This window comes from Zootermopsis nevadensis, unplaced genomic scaffold (genome assembly GCF_977971745.1).
Source record: "Zootermopsis nevadensis isolate Lab colony 2312 unplaced genomic scaffold, Znev_1.0 Znev_ptg000028l, whole genome shotgun sequence".
Classification (NCBI taxonomy): Eukaryota; Metazoa; Arthropoda; class Insecta; order Blattodea; family Termopsidae; genus Zootermopsis; species Zootermopsis nevadensis.
This window is the reverse complement of record NW_028259160.1, coordinates 17738483-17752950: the sequence shown is the minus strand read 5'-3', so window position 1 is coordinate 17752950 and position 14468 is coordinate 17738483. Positions and strand designations below refer to the sequence as shown.

The 14468-nt window shown below is 40.7% G+C and overlaps 2 protein-coding genes across 2 annotated transcripts in view; one reads left to right on the top strand and one right to left on the bottom strand.

Annotated features, from left to right (window-relative positions):
• Positions 1 to 5: 5 nt before the first annotated feature.
• Positions 6 to 4902, top strand: LOC110826757 (U3 small nucleolar RNA-associated protein 25 homolog). Its single transcript, XM_022057718.2, has 7 exons — positions 6 to 1207; positions 1465 to 1669; positions 2365 to 2520; positions 3112 to 3375; positions 3661 to 3867; positions 4289 to 4465; positions 4708 to 4902. The coding sequence occupies exons 1-7, from the start codon at positions 132 to 134 to the stop codon at positions 4870 to 4872; spliced, it is 2250 nt and encodes a 749-aa protein (XP_021913410.2). The 5' UTR covers positions 6 to 131; the 3' UTR covers positions 4873 to 4902.
• Positions 4903 to 5650: 748 nt separating this feature from the next.
• LOC110826688 (uncharacterized) overlaps positions 5651 to 14468 on the bottom strand; it is a 30018-nt gene continuing 21200 nt past the window's right edge. Inside the window, exons 19-28 of the mRNA XM_022057553.2 lie at positions 12823 to 12850; positions 11181 to 11321; positions 10549 to 10659; positions 10294 to 10412; positions 10085 to 10199; positions 9708 to 9791; positions 8108 to 8208; positions 7479 to 7625; positions 6394 to 6549; positions 5651 to 6253 (exon numbers count right to left, since the gene is read on the bottom strand). Coding sequence (XP_021913245.2) covers positions 5992 to 6253; positions 6394 to 6549; positions 7479 to 7625; positions 8108 to 8208; positions 9708 to 9791; positions 10085 to 10199; positions 10294 to 10412; positions 10549 to 10659; positions 11181 to 11321; positions 12823 to 12850 — 1264 coding nt within the window. The 3' untranslated portion in view covers positions 5651 to 5991. The remainder of the gene's footprint in view (positions 6254 to 6393; positions 6550 to 7478; positions 7626 to 8107; positions 8209 to 9707; positions 9792 to 10084; positions 10200 to 10293; positions 10413 to 10548; positions 10660 to 11180; positions 11322 to 12822; positions 12851 to 14468) is intronic.

Below are 14468 nucleotides of genomic sequence, written 5' to 3'. Positions count from 1 at the left end.
AACACTGTTTGGGAGGGGGCTACAAAACGGCAAAGTCTTGTTTTACATGTGCACGCAGGAACGGAATCGGAAGTACTTTGCAGCTGATGAGAAATAAGTGAAATTTGGCGCAAGCAGAGTACTGTGTCCAAATGGCACGTGGGAAATTCAAGAGGTCCAAGGGCAACAAAAAGCACAAGCACACGAATACTAAACGGTTTCACCACAAAAGAAATAATTCGAAATTATTCCAGAAAAGAAACGCAGCGCAACTGAAAAAATACGGCGATTCGCGTGATAGCGAAGATGCTGAAGGAACAAGTTTCAAGAGGAGGAAGATTACCAAGGAAATCCGAGATACAGAGGTGAGCATGTATGATGATTCGTCAGAGAAAGAACAAGATGTATTCAAACAGCTCCTGAAAACATTTGTTGGAGATCATTTCGAGAACCAATGTAAATCAGTGGAGAGTGACACAAGTTCCGAGGAAGAAGGGGCAGATGACAAAACAGAAGTGGGAGAGGGTGAAATGGTGAAAAATGAACAGGAAGGTCACTTTGAAGAGGGAAACAGTGACGGTGAAAGTGAATATTCTGAAGGCGATCATGACGAAATTGACAATGATTTAGATCCTTTTGTACGTCATTTCCATTATGATTTGGAAGAAAATTTGCTTGAAGCTATGTCCACAACACCCCAATCTGTAGATAAGCATCAACAACATTGGCCTGTTCTTGGTCGATTTACTGCCCACATACCAAGGGCAACAAATAGAATTTCCATGTCAGTTCCAAAAGCGACTCTTGAAGATGAAAAGCAATTTGCAAAAGAAGGAATCATCCCACACAGAATAACTGGAGTCAATTGGGCCCAATTACATGTCAAAACACAGATTCAAAATAATATCAGCAAAGCAAATTATACAAACCTTCGTGAGATCCAAGATGAAAGTGCCAGCCCTCTTACTAATTTTCAAATGGAATTATTCTCCATTATAAACGGTTACCAGGATTTATACTATCCAGAACGAACTTTAAAGAATGGAGAGGAAATAAGATTTACATATTGCCTTCATTCAGTGAATCATATTTTGAAAACACGAACCAAAATCATTCATCATAATAACAGATTGTTGAATAAGGATCAAGTACCTGAAGAATACAGAGACCAGGGGTTGGTGCGTCCAAAGGTGGTTATTTTAGTGCCATTCAAAGAAGCCGCATTAAGGTATATGGAGATGTAGTCAATCAGTAAACTTCTGTATTCCTAGGTGTAGCTTTTATTTAGAATCAGGGTGTCCTGATTTGTACCTGCCTAACTATTTCCTGTGAACATGATTCCGTCAAAAAAACAGTGGCCTGAGATTCTCATGGTGAAAATGTTGATCATAGTCTGGAATCTGATACTTGGAACAGGGGCTGTTTAGGACTGCATGGTTTGTGCCAAAACATGAGCTGAGTAAAGGATATGCTTTTATGTTACAGGGTGGTGAAAATGATCATGGATATTGTTACACCTGGTGAAAAGGCCAATGTTATGAACAAGAAGAGGTTTTTTGATGAATTCACTGGAAGTGAAATTGTTATGCCAAAGAAGAAACCTCGTCCTGAAGACTATGAACTGACATTTGCAGGCAACACTGATGACACCTTCCGAATTGGAATTACAGTCACCAAGAAAAGTATCAGGGTTCGTTACTAGTCTAATGAATGAAAGTTGATTGGTTTATAATGCCACTAGGTGTGGTCTATGATGACTTTCCCTGACCTATGTCAATGCTAGCCAAATCTACAACCCATTTATGAGGTATGGTACTTTGTGTTACCCACACTGATGGAGTGATTATGAATATGTTAGCATAGGAGGAGGTACAGTTTAACTTTAGCTCTCAACTACAGTGGGAGGCCCCTGGCATTTCCTAAAAATTTTATCTTTGTCAGCAGAAGAGTCCACATACAGATATGACTGGGGATGGAACCCAGGTCATTCTCAGTGCCCAGTGTCTTGCCCCAAGACCTCTAAGAACCCTTTGAATGCTTGTTACAGTGGAGTGAAGCATATTTCTGCTACACGTAATTGTACTAAATCAGATTTAGGTATTCATAAATTTTTTTCTCAAGCATTAAAAGATGGATGCATAAATTTAAAGTTCATCCACTATCTTGGCACATGCTGCTCCATGTGAGGTCTCACATCGAAGAAAGCGGACTGATTATGTAAGATGCAACTATTAAATATAATCTCACCAAACATTTTGGCAAGTACTGACAGCTTCTGGTGGTACACACACATTTCACTGTCTTGTCACAAATTGGACCGTATGCAACCTGAAATGTTGTGATATTGAAGTTAAACTCAACCGAGTGTGCTCATTTCTTTTGTAGCTGTATGCCGATTTCTACTCCGCTGACATAATTGTAGCATCACCCCTTGGTCTGCGTGTTATTGTTGGCGCTGATGGAGAAGAAGACCGAGATTTTGACTTCCTTGCATCAGCAGAGCTCCTTGTACTGGATCAAGCAGACATATTTCTTATGCAGGTACTTAGCAACATTAGCTTTAGTGTCACCACTCATAAACTCTTCACTGTTTCAACAAATGTCAGACAGTCAAATGTTCAGTTGTTGTTACTAAACACTTGTGTGTTTGATGTGGTATATCTCGTACTGTGCCAAGATGCATATGGTTGCAGTGTGAACATTGAAGAATTAGATGTCCTGATTTCTTTTAAAAGGTAACCATGATAGGGTCATTAAGGTCTCCTCTTGTTAGTGTGGCTAGCAATTAGTGTCTATAGCTCATTGTTGCTTCTTCCATTTAAGGGTTTCCTTTCAAACTAAGGAAGGGAACAATCAGTACTGCTTGGCTGAAATGGAGGATTTACATGATCCTGGCACCCTGATAATCTATCCTCTATCTATGCCTCAGCCCTCTAGAAGCCCTGCACTTGAAATGAAGTACAATAGTTTGTTTAATGGGCCATTGTGGTAATCCCTTGATTTCTTATACAGTGTTCCCAGGTGGTGAAATCTTAATTCTTCTAGGAAGGAAACAGTAAAGAAATGTTTCACTGAACTTACAAAGGAAAGACAATATAGACCATCTAAATAATACATTTTCTAATGTTACAGAATTGGGATCATTTACTTCATGTTATGGATCACTTTCACCTCCAGCCTCGAGAAGCCCACGGCACCAACTTTGCCCGAGTCCGCTCTTGGGCTCTAAATGGTTGGAGTCGATATTACAGGCAGACTCTCCTCTTCTCGTCCATAATGCTTCCAGAATTGAATGCTCTTATAAGCAGGAAATGCCACAATTATGCTGGAAAAATTTGTATAGCAAACCCTGATCTCACAGGTACCATATGCCATGTGGTGGTCCAGTTGCCACAGGTAAGTCACGTAAAACTAACTTTTGCTGTGGACAATCCAAATGAGTTAAACCTGCAGATTCAAAACATCAATAATAATAACAATTTTGCCGAGTAGCACACATGGGGAAGGTGAGATATGCATGCAGGATTTTGGTTGGAAAACCTGAAGATAAGATATAATTTAGAAGATCTAGGTATAGATGAGAGGACATTATTAAAATGGATCTTAGGGAAATGGTGTAAGTGTAATGGAGCTTTGCTGTGTTGTATGTACCACCGACTTACGTCATTAATCTTTTGTTAGGTTTTCCACCGATTTGATGTGCCGTCAGTAGCACAAACTGCAGACGGAAGATTTGATTTTTTCATCAAGAAAATCCTTCCACAGTATAAAGACTCAGTTACTAGTCATGTTCTTATTTATGTTCCATCATACTTTGATTATGTAAGACTGAGAAACTACTTCAAAAGAGAAGGCTTGGGCTTTGTGCAAATATGTGAATATTCAAAGGTAAGAAGTATCAAAATACGTCTGAATGAATGAAAGAGGATTGGGCACTTATAGATTGTAGGACTGTGACAGTCTTCAAATTATCTATTATTAGAATATGGTTTAATACCAGTAAAGTGACCTGGTAGTAACAGCATGTGCAAACTCTAAAGCCGATTGGTTCGTGGAGGCACGACAGTACGTTTACAGAAGCAACCGAAGCTCGGCCACTCTCGGCTGGAATATCCGTGGTTGATGTTTCACTATAAGTTACCTACATTTTCCCTGCCAAATGAAAATTTGAAATGTCACAGGATTGAATTTTACACCTGCCCATGAAATATCTCTGACAGCCGTTTCTGTAGATATTTGGGGGACATAATTTGGCATTATTGTTACATTAAAACTAGAAAGGCAGATTAATTTATTTTTATTTTCTTAGGATGGCAAGATAGCCAGGGCAAGAGACATGTTTTTCCATGCCGAAGCCCATTTCTTGCTTTATAGTGAGAGATTTCATTTCTTCAGGCGTCCTTCCATCAAAGGGATCCTACATATTATCTTCTACCAGCCGCCAACTTTCCCACATTTCTACAGTGAGATGTGCAATTTTATTCAGGTAAAGGGCAATGGATGAGTGTGCGGACATTCACTGGTGCTTGCTTACTCCTCAGCTTTTATCTTATCCAGTTCTTTTGCACTGTTAAGAGGGCCAATGAGCATAGACAGTACTTAGTAATATTTTAAGTCCATGTCTTTTATCCATATAAGTGTCATCTTCATGAAAAGTAACAGAGCTACTTGTTCTCTGAGATAATGCACCATGTAAAGTTAAATATTTATACGTCATCTTCCTTTCAGGCTACAAACCAGAACCAAGAATCTGGTAATGAAAGCAACACAACCGTAACAGTGCTTTATTCCAAGTACGATGTTCAGCAGTTGGCTGCTATTGTAGGAACTGATCGTGCTGCTCGAATGGTCAGTTCCGAAAGAAATGTGCATATGTTTATGACAGGCGAATGATACCAAGTGTAATAAAAATGTTTTTCCTTACGACTTGATGCTACAATCTCTACAGTGGATTCCATTGGGACCCAAGCAATCATAAAAGCCTCTGTCCTTTTAATATCCTTTTTGTTTTCCCTTTAGACTATAGGTTTACGAGCTAGTCAGTCTCTTTACATGATATGTTAGAAATGAAGTTCTGATCATGATTTGTTTCTCCAGTGTCTACCTCATCCTCTGATTTAATCACCTGAGCATCGATGAGTACAAACTGAGAAGTATCTGTCCTCCTCATTGTGAAGTCCATCAATGTCTGTTTTGCAGTGGCACTGCAATTTTGTACACAGAAATATTTTTTACAGTCTGTTTCAAAACAGTTCGAGTCTCTATTATTCACGATTGATTTGGGAGCAAGAAACATGATCCGCATTACGCAAGTCAGTCAAGAGATCTACAAAGTTGTCGTGTTTCTTATTGTTAGGTTATGAAAAATATTTCATACAGAAACTCGATAAATGTGTTTGCATTGTCCCCAAACCACCTTATATTAATAAAGTGGTTCTCCCACCTCACAAGTTTGTGTTTGACATGTTACTACTGACTGCAGAAAAGTAAGAAGTGTGACTTTGGGGTGGCTTACAATATCATCACACTCATATCCAATTTCATTAAAATCCATCCAATGGATCTCAGGTTGAAATGTGGACAGATTCAGCACTATGCGTATTCATTTTTCTGTAAGTCATGCAAAGAACAAATATCAAGTAGACATTTGTTATCGATCAAATCAGCCGACTTCAAATTGCTGAAAATTTAATGACAATTACTTTCAACACATGAAACACAGAATTACACATACTAACCTAGATGAATAAATACACTACTGAAGTTGGCAAGTGACCAGCATAATTAAAAGTTTGCTGAAGATAACAACAACAACAACAACAACAAAAAGCTGACAGATCAAAATATCACTGTACATTTTCATGAACAAAATCATACGCTCATACAGTTCCAAATGCTTAACTGAAAATATCCACTTGGCTTTGGTGCCATCAGTTTACATCTAAACAAGGTGAGCCCTTAAATACTGGGGGGCTTAGCCCCTCGTGTCAGAACCGAGATAAGGTATGGCTATTATGTGGGTGGGGGACCATAATGCCGTAGTTGCGTATATGGAAGAAGTATATCTTTCAAAGTCAACCAGGAGAATGGTACACAATTACTGGATTGTGCTGTTGTTGGCACAAATGTGGATACAAGGCTCCAGAGTGCTGCAAACAGGAGCAAAAGTGTGGCACAGCGCCGTGTCTGGATCAACACGTAGTCCACGTTCATGGGTACCATGCACTCGACTATTGTTGTGTGCATCTCGCATATGAATTCCCTCGCACAGTCCCTGCAACACATTATCACCTGCTATTAAAAGCTACCATCTTGCAACCCTGTCTCACAAAAACCCTCTGTACTTTTATTGAAACACTTCTCCCCCCTACTTTTCATTCAACTAATCATCTTCTTGAAGACTGTGGGAGGTACCTGAAGGAACGTAATGAGCCGAGATTCCTCGTGAGGGATGGTGGAGAACAGTCAGAGTCCACGGCGCAGTCTTCCGTTCTCTCACAAGACCGTGTAGGATTGTTGTCTGTGTTCCCAAAACTAAAGGTGACATCCTCACTGCCAACTTCTGATGTACTGCGACAGCATAGCGTACAATTCAATAATGGGAGAATTCGTCATGAGAGAAAAGGCAGCATTCAGAGTAGTGAAACATTATCAAATATACATTTTCAAGAAGAAAATAACAGAAGGAAGCAAGGAAGGAAAATTAAAGCAATATGTAAAAATGATATGACAACATACGATTTGAGGTTTTCACAGCAGCGAGTCTGAAGACGGCTATCTTCTGGGTTGTTGTGCCGAGCAGTGTGGCAGAACTCTACCAGACTGCTTGGCGCAACAACCCAGAAGACGGCCAACTTCATGCTACGACAATGTGGCATCTCAGCAAGTTCAATCGTAGGGCAATCCATGCAGGATTTATGGTAGACGCAATAGTGCTGGGACAGGATTTCTTCAACTACTTATATCATTCAAACAATTCTCCATTTTTGTCCATCACAACTCCCAAGGTGAGATTTCAGGTTCTCATGGTGGCAAGTATGAAGATAACAGCCTTCAGGGATACTGCATTATGTAGTCTCACAGAAGTTGACTTATGTTTCGGAAGTGCGTACTGCCTCATCATCCTGATGGTGGAGGCACGTACTCACCAATGAAATAAGTGAATTTTTATGAGACTGCATGGCATAATAGTCCAGAAGCCTGCCATCTTCAATTCCTGAGGTGCGTGACAGGACTGACCAACCACCAGTTTGATCCCCACCTAGCACTTGATTGGCCCAGAAAGTAGAGACGTCAAATAATGATCAGAGACAAAGAATGATACGGAGTGACCAGATGGAGACACGATGGGATTAGTTTGTTTATTTTACAACACTCTATCAACATTATGTTTCAATTGAATAAATGATAAACAGGCAAAAGCAGAAAGTCCAATGAAAATGGCAGGGACAAGCAGGAGATACGGAAGATGAGAGACAGCAGATTTCTGTATGTGTTACCCATCACAGCGGCTTGACTTCCGGCTCACTGTACTTGTGCAGTTGTTGTTTTCCTCCAGAGTGGTGCTCTGCTCCTCCAGGTCAACAGAACTCTCACGTCGCCCGTCTACCACCTCTTCGATGTCATCCATGCTACCGCCAAGCATTCTGCAAAGTTCGTGAGCTAAGTCTTCCTCAGTTACTCCCCAAAAGCATTTCTGATTTGATTTCTCATTCTGAAGTGTTATAATGCAGCTAATATCTGTCTTAAATGTGTCATGATGACAATAATATCATAATTTGTTAATATTATTTTGTTCAATGCAACTATGTACAAATACTGCTTTCAATAATAAACTATTTATGGTGCCAAACTGTCAACAACAATAATTTACGGTGTATAGTATGAGCTACTGACGGAGACGGGTCTGTTGACTGAAATTGGCTTCATCCACTGGACCCTACACATACAGTTTGATGATTTTTACTGATGATGAAAGCGCAGACAATATACAAAATTTTGTGATTTTTTATTCAACGGGAAAAATAAAAAGTCCAAAAATATTATCAATTCATAAAGTAAAGTAAACAAAGATAGTAACAGGATCATATCGTCTGTCTGGTGTCCAATAAGAAAAAGCAGAACTCACTCTTGCCTTTCTAAGCGATCTGTGGAATCCCAACCAGGGCCTGCACTCTCCACGTGGGAGGACAATGTACGGCGGCTGTGAGGAGCACCTCGCTTCGTATCCTGCAATATTACATCAACACTGTGTGATACACTACACACTTCATACTATGAGGATGTTATAAAATTTGCACCTTAAAGAAACACTGAATTCCTGTTTCACTGAAACTGTAGAATGAAAAACAACAGACTGTGTCATAACACTGCATGCAACTTGTTAAGTTTCACAGTGACGACACATTGGGACTGGTATCTCTCTGATGTTTCAAATGCTAGTTGGTCAGGGTTAAGGATATTTACCATGGCTTTGTTATCTCAGAAACACTTAGAGCAGAAGATTCCGTCTTCTTTTGACAACATTTTAAATTACTAGTTCTAAGCTTCAATCAACAGGCACTGCTCATTTTCTTAAAGATCGTCATAGTGTGCAACTGCAAGAGAGGGCTACGGGAAAGCCAAGTCCTCAAAAACTATTAGAGCATTAGTGCATAGAGAACTATTTATATACGAATGTATAATCATTTTAAACTAAATACATGCAAACATGTGAAAAGTATAGATGAGAGATGCATTGATAAGAGATTTAAACAACATTACTACAAAATCACTGCGAGTTACTTGAAATCTGAGAAGATGATCATCGAAGTGTCTGGCTAGTACTGAATTATTTAAATCACTTAAACTGGTAAGAGTCAGGTAATGGTTACTGGAGTTGCTGTTTACATTTCACTCACTAGTAACAACATACTTGCCATAACAGATGAATAATGAAATGCAAGGCACTCCCATCTCCCAACAAATTATTTTCCCTTCTGTCCTGTTTTGGTACAAACTATTTGAATCTTCAGAGAATATCGATGTCAATTATGTCTGTTCTCTTCTCCTTCGTTAAACATTAAGCAGTTTCTTTATGTACGTGCAGCAATAAATACGATGTAAAATGTTTCAGAGTCTGGCTTTGCTTCTGTCTGTGTATGAGGTAGCATCATCTAATGAGCACCACAGAGTACACACCATCTCTTTCTACATGAAGACAGAAACACAGTCAGTATCTGAAATACTACATATTTTTCAAAGAGACAACATAATATACTGCCACGAACTGAATCTTGACTCCGAAGGAGAGCTTACCGCATCAGCTGCTCCAAGACTGACGCAGCGTGTGAAGAGAAACAAAGAACACTGTTATAGTAATCTTCACTTTGAGTACGAGTGTGAAGAATAAAAATGACATGGTGGAACCACACAACTAGACAAACAAGCTCCTTCACATAAGACCCAGTGACAGTCAGAGTTGAAGCCCCTTACTTAGTACTGAGGATACAAAATTGCGCTTCTTGGTTTGGGTGGTGATATGCAAGTACAGAAAAATTGTGGGATGAGGATTAGTAAGAGGAAACAGAAACCAGGGACCTAGCAAAGTGGTGATTAACCAATTTTCAGGTAAAGAAGGCAGTCAACTCATCAAGAAATTCTGTTATGATCTACGATCCTTAGGTCTTCACTGTGACATGCGTCTGGACAATGCATTTGTTTATGACAATGAAACTTTCAGAACATACCCCAAAGGTAAGGGAGGTGTTTGAAGTCTTTGTGGAATCTGGCGAACCGAGGACACGAAAGACTGCGATGCTTGCTCTCCTCCTCTGGAACACAAAGCAATCAGCACTAAAAAAATTCTGACAACAATTATTTGTGTAGCAGAGCAAACACTGGGAAAACTGAGGGGACGAGAATCCTTTGGAGGAAGATACAGTGTGAGTGTGTTCACTGGATTCTAGTGCCTCACAATAAGGTCAAATGGCAGGATACTGAGAATTCAATAAAGAACCTTCAGATTCCACAACAGGCTAATTTTGGAGACTGGTGAGATATGAGACAGACACTTAAATTACCCCAAAAGTCATAAAAAAATTTCCCAACATGTGAGGCTACTCACCTGTTTTCCTTGGACAGCCAATGCATTAAGAGCACGATGCCGTGCGTTTCTCTGGGAGGCATCTGTACTGACCGCACTGCCATCCACGACAAGGTTATTTTCCAGCAACACTCGCCTGCCAACATAACATAACCTTAGTTTACACTGCTCCAAGGTTCACACCTAATCCCACACTGCACTGGAGCACGCGCACGCACACACACACTCACTTAGTTTCCTCCAGCTCCGTGTGCTCCTTTTCGTACATTCGCTTCAGATTCTCAACATGTGTTAACATCACCTCAATTGCTTTCGACACTCGGCTCTCCTGCTGTACTGCTCCAAATATCTGAAACAGAATCAACAAGTCTTCTCAATACTTTAGTCTGAGAAGTCAAATAAGACGTAAGGATGATGATGCATAGAATATTAAGAGGAATGTTAAAACAACCACAAACTGTTGAAAGGACAGAGCTCTTGCATACCTCTGCTGAGCTCGACACTCGCTCTGTTGATTGCTGGAGAACATCGACTTGGTCTTGGATCTTGCCCAGGATTTCAATCGACTCTGAGTCCTTGCACAAGTAGTTGAGGTTCTGCAATAGATCAGAAGTTATATGCCGCGTGAACAAGAGTTTAAATTCACTCCAAGGAGCAAGTCGCAAATACAACTTCATTCTTGAAGATAGAGGCAGGATGTACGCAATGCGAGATTTCAGGTGCTCATGGTGGTGAGCAAGAAGACGGCTATCTACCAGGTTGTTGCGCTGTGTAGTCTGGTAGAAGTTTACTAAGGTTTCAGAGGTAATTTCTACATCCATCATCAGCGTAGTGAGGAAGCAAGAGGAAAGGGTACACCAGAACACAATATTTAAATTAAGGAAAGACAATCCACACTTGCAGTGGGAGGATGGTGTAGAATGCTCCTGGAAAAGTCACACACAGAATACCACAGAGACATGATAATATTAACAGTGAAGCACGCTGTGGGATTTAAGTGGCCCACGACATCATCATCTGACAGCAAATGTCTCCCCCCACCCCAAACTAGGTCCACCCTCGCAAACGTTTCCCATGTTTAAAAATCAAAGCTCTTCTACTGCGAACACACACTCACGTGGACAGCGGCCTTCAGTTTCATCACCTCGGCAGCCATGTTCTTTTCTGCCTGGTCCCTCTGTCGCTGCTGACGTTCATGGCGGCTCACTAGCGTCAACTTGTCTGTTCTGAATGCCAGTGACAAGGTAGAGAACCTGTTCTGCAACACAGTACCACAACCAATCAGAATCAGTCCCTTACATCATGCTGCCTCAGGGAGTACTTCTAAATGGAGAGCTGTCAGACGTGAGAAAGACGAGGTGGTGAAAACAGATAAATATTTACACTCCTATATCCCACCTAGTACTGTTCAGGCATTTGCAGTGGCTGCTACATTGATTCCTACACTTCAAATTTTGAGGTTATATATTGTCAAATGAGATCAAAGACGAATAGGAGAGGATTTCATAAGAGGTGGATACAGCATGTTAAATGGCATTTTCGCTGAACTGATCTGGACACTAAGGGAAAGAAAAAAAGCCTCAATCAAGATGCGAAGTACGCTGATGGATATTTGGACTGGGTACTTTCCAGTCCATAAAATTATTGATATGCCAACCTGCAGTGTACATTATGACAGGCTGGACATCTACATAACGTGGGAGAGACAAAATTAGCAACAGGGTGTCGGCAGGGCAACCGTTTAGAAAGTCGTAAACATGAAGACGAATAATATTCAAATGGACCTTGAAATAGTTTTTGAAGCAGTGAAGTGAACTGATTTGTGTGGCTGGATGGGGTCTATTGCCCTCTCTCTAGAGTATGGTGTCATGCTGACTAGCACTGATGTATGTGGACAAGAACATAGCATTTCTCCACCTAATTTCCAGATGTGTTGCCTTGGGATCGAACCACGTATAAGAAGCGAAACGTTTCTGCACAACTTTGCTTACATATATTATCCCTTGCTCTTGGCAAGAGCAAAATTTCCCACAATCTGCTGTGTTTATGAAACAGATGACTGAACATTCCAATTACACAGGACTGCAAAATTTCAAAGTAGCTTCAGTTTGTTTACACAGATCATGACGTCAATAACTGAGCAGGGGTGTCAAAGAATAAGCATCCTCCATCTCTGCAAGTACATCTGTTGACATTTTCCAAGTACCTATTTCAAAATAATAAACCAGAATTTTGCCTGGAAATAAAAAGAAAAAAACTTCAGTCACGATAGCGTATCTCATGAAACATGCAACTTCCTGAACATGAAGGAGAAGACATATTCAACTTGTTTGTCAAGTAGACTCTGGTAGAAAGATGCCGATGTGTGCTGAGCACCCTGTACGGACTTCCATGTGCAGCCTCATGGATGTCATTACTTGACGTTTCTATGTGTGGGAAGGACGGTTTTCAGAAAATTATGTGCAACATCCTGCAACTTCAAGGATATCATGTGCTCCACATGGCAAAAAACAGCTCGTGATCTTCAAACACGAGACAATTCTAATCTCCACTGGGATCTTTTGAAATACTCGATTAAAAATTCACTCGTATCACTACAATAAAATCTTAGCTGAGTCAGCAAGGGATGAGTCTCGTCTCTTTATTTGCAAAGAATACAGCCTGGTTCAACAAGACAGCTACCGATACCGAGGGCACACACGTCTGCCTCTTTCTCCGGCACTCTCTCTCATACTGGTCCACTGCATGCAGTTACGTACCTCAATATCCTGCTCGGACAAGATGTCACTGCAAAGAAAATAAAAATACACAGTTATCACATACTTTTACTCGAAGTGTCTTATCTAATCGAGTGGGACCTAGAATCTGTTTAAGCTACTAACATCGTTAAATAAAACACAAATAAATAATTAATTAAAGAAAGGGATCCACTTACTGCTGCTCTCAGCTGCGCATTCTACATTAATTCACATTAGCGGGAAAATGGGGTCATAATTGACTTTAATGAATGTGAAATATTTATAAATGTGGAAGATGGTCCTTATTAGGGTCTACGCCCTTCTCATGACCCTGATGCCACGTTTCTCATATTTCAAACAACTTTGCACATTACTCTAGAGTTTTGTTTGATGCAGTGGCATATCTGACACTGCCTTGACTTGACAATATCCACGCTCATTTCTGTCGCGATTCACGTGCATCGCTGCAAGTGTTCATCAGTGAGACGCGTCCTACTTCTTGATCTGATGCCCTGCATCAAAGTTGAACAGTCGCAGCTGGAGTACTGCCAGATACTGATGACATGAGCAAAGCATTTTTTCTGCTATCAGGTGTACTATTTGTAATCACAAAGATGGCACAACACGACTGAATCTGCGCGCAGAAAACACATCAGAGGAGCTGATGGAGCATGTAGTGGAACTGTTTGAAGAGAAACGCATTAACACGGAACGACTGGGGAAGACAACGAACACCCTCAAGATAGCTGGTTACAACACTGATGGTCTCTAATGGCTCTGAACCGCCCCACTTCTGGCAGAAACCTAAATTTATCTTAGCGAAGTGTTAATATTAGGTCAGGATCAACTTGGGTCAGGGAGTCACGCCTAAATTAGAACAAGTCGGCAAAATGACTGGCTGTGGTACTGACGACCGAAATTCGATTCTCAGCTGGAGTACAAAGCTCCTGCACTTCTTACGTTCTACTGCTGGAGAATGTAAGGAGCTTTTCCTCCACGCCGTGTTCACATCACATCGCCACCGGTCCCTATCTTGAGCCATACGAATCCAGAATATGGCTGTCTTCTGGGTTGTAGCGCCGTGTAGTCTGACAGAAGTTCACCAGCGTTTCACAGGTCCTTGCTCCCTCCATCATCAGGGTGCGACAATCCAGAAGGCAGCCATCTTCCTACTCACTGTCGTGAGGATAATTGTCACTTAAAATGGGCGTTGAATCGTAGGGTAAGAGCGTCGGCTTCAGACCGGATTCATCTGTTAGACGATCTCCCAAATATGTAAAGGTATTACAAGTGGTCTCTTCCCTAGAATTTTCCCAACGCTCATCTATCATATGCGTGCTACAAGCCCGCCAATCCCACCCTACTTGATGTGAAAATTGTAATCATATTTGGTGAAAAGCAGGGAAAAAAATGTTCGAAAGTTAAATTTTCGTGGCGTTACCATCGGGAATGAATAATATGAACTACAGGCATCATCATTAAACAAACAAACAATGTTTACGAAAAAAAAACCATTCCACTGACTTCTTTTGACAGTTGAAACGAAATTTTTGTTGTACGACGAAACACACACTTTTAGTACAAGAGTTAGAACACAGATGGCAGAGAGGGATAGTTTCTTATCTGGTCTGGAACACGTGACAGTGAATTATTGGTTTGGCCTCGAT

Bases quoted from the DNA above. Each gene is read 5' to 3' on its own strand.
- LOC110826757 (XM_022057718.2), top strand. From the start codon at position 132: ATGGCACGTGGGAAATTCAAGAGGTCCAAGGGCAACAAAAAGCACAAG. The intron at 1,208-1,464 runs GTATATGGAGAT...TTTATGTTACAG, and splicing joins TTCAAAGAAGCCGCATTAAG to GGTGGTGAAAATGATCATGG. The intron at 1,670-2,364 runs GTTCGTTACTAG...TTTCTTTTGTAG, and splicing joins TCACCAAGAAAAGTATCAGG to CTGTATGCCGATTTCTACTC.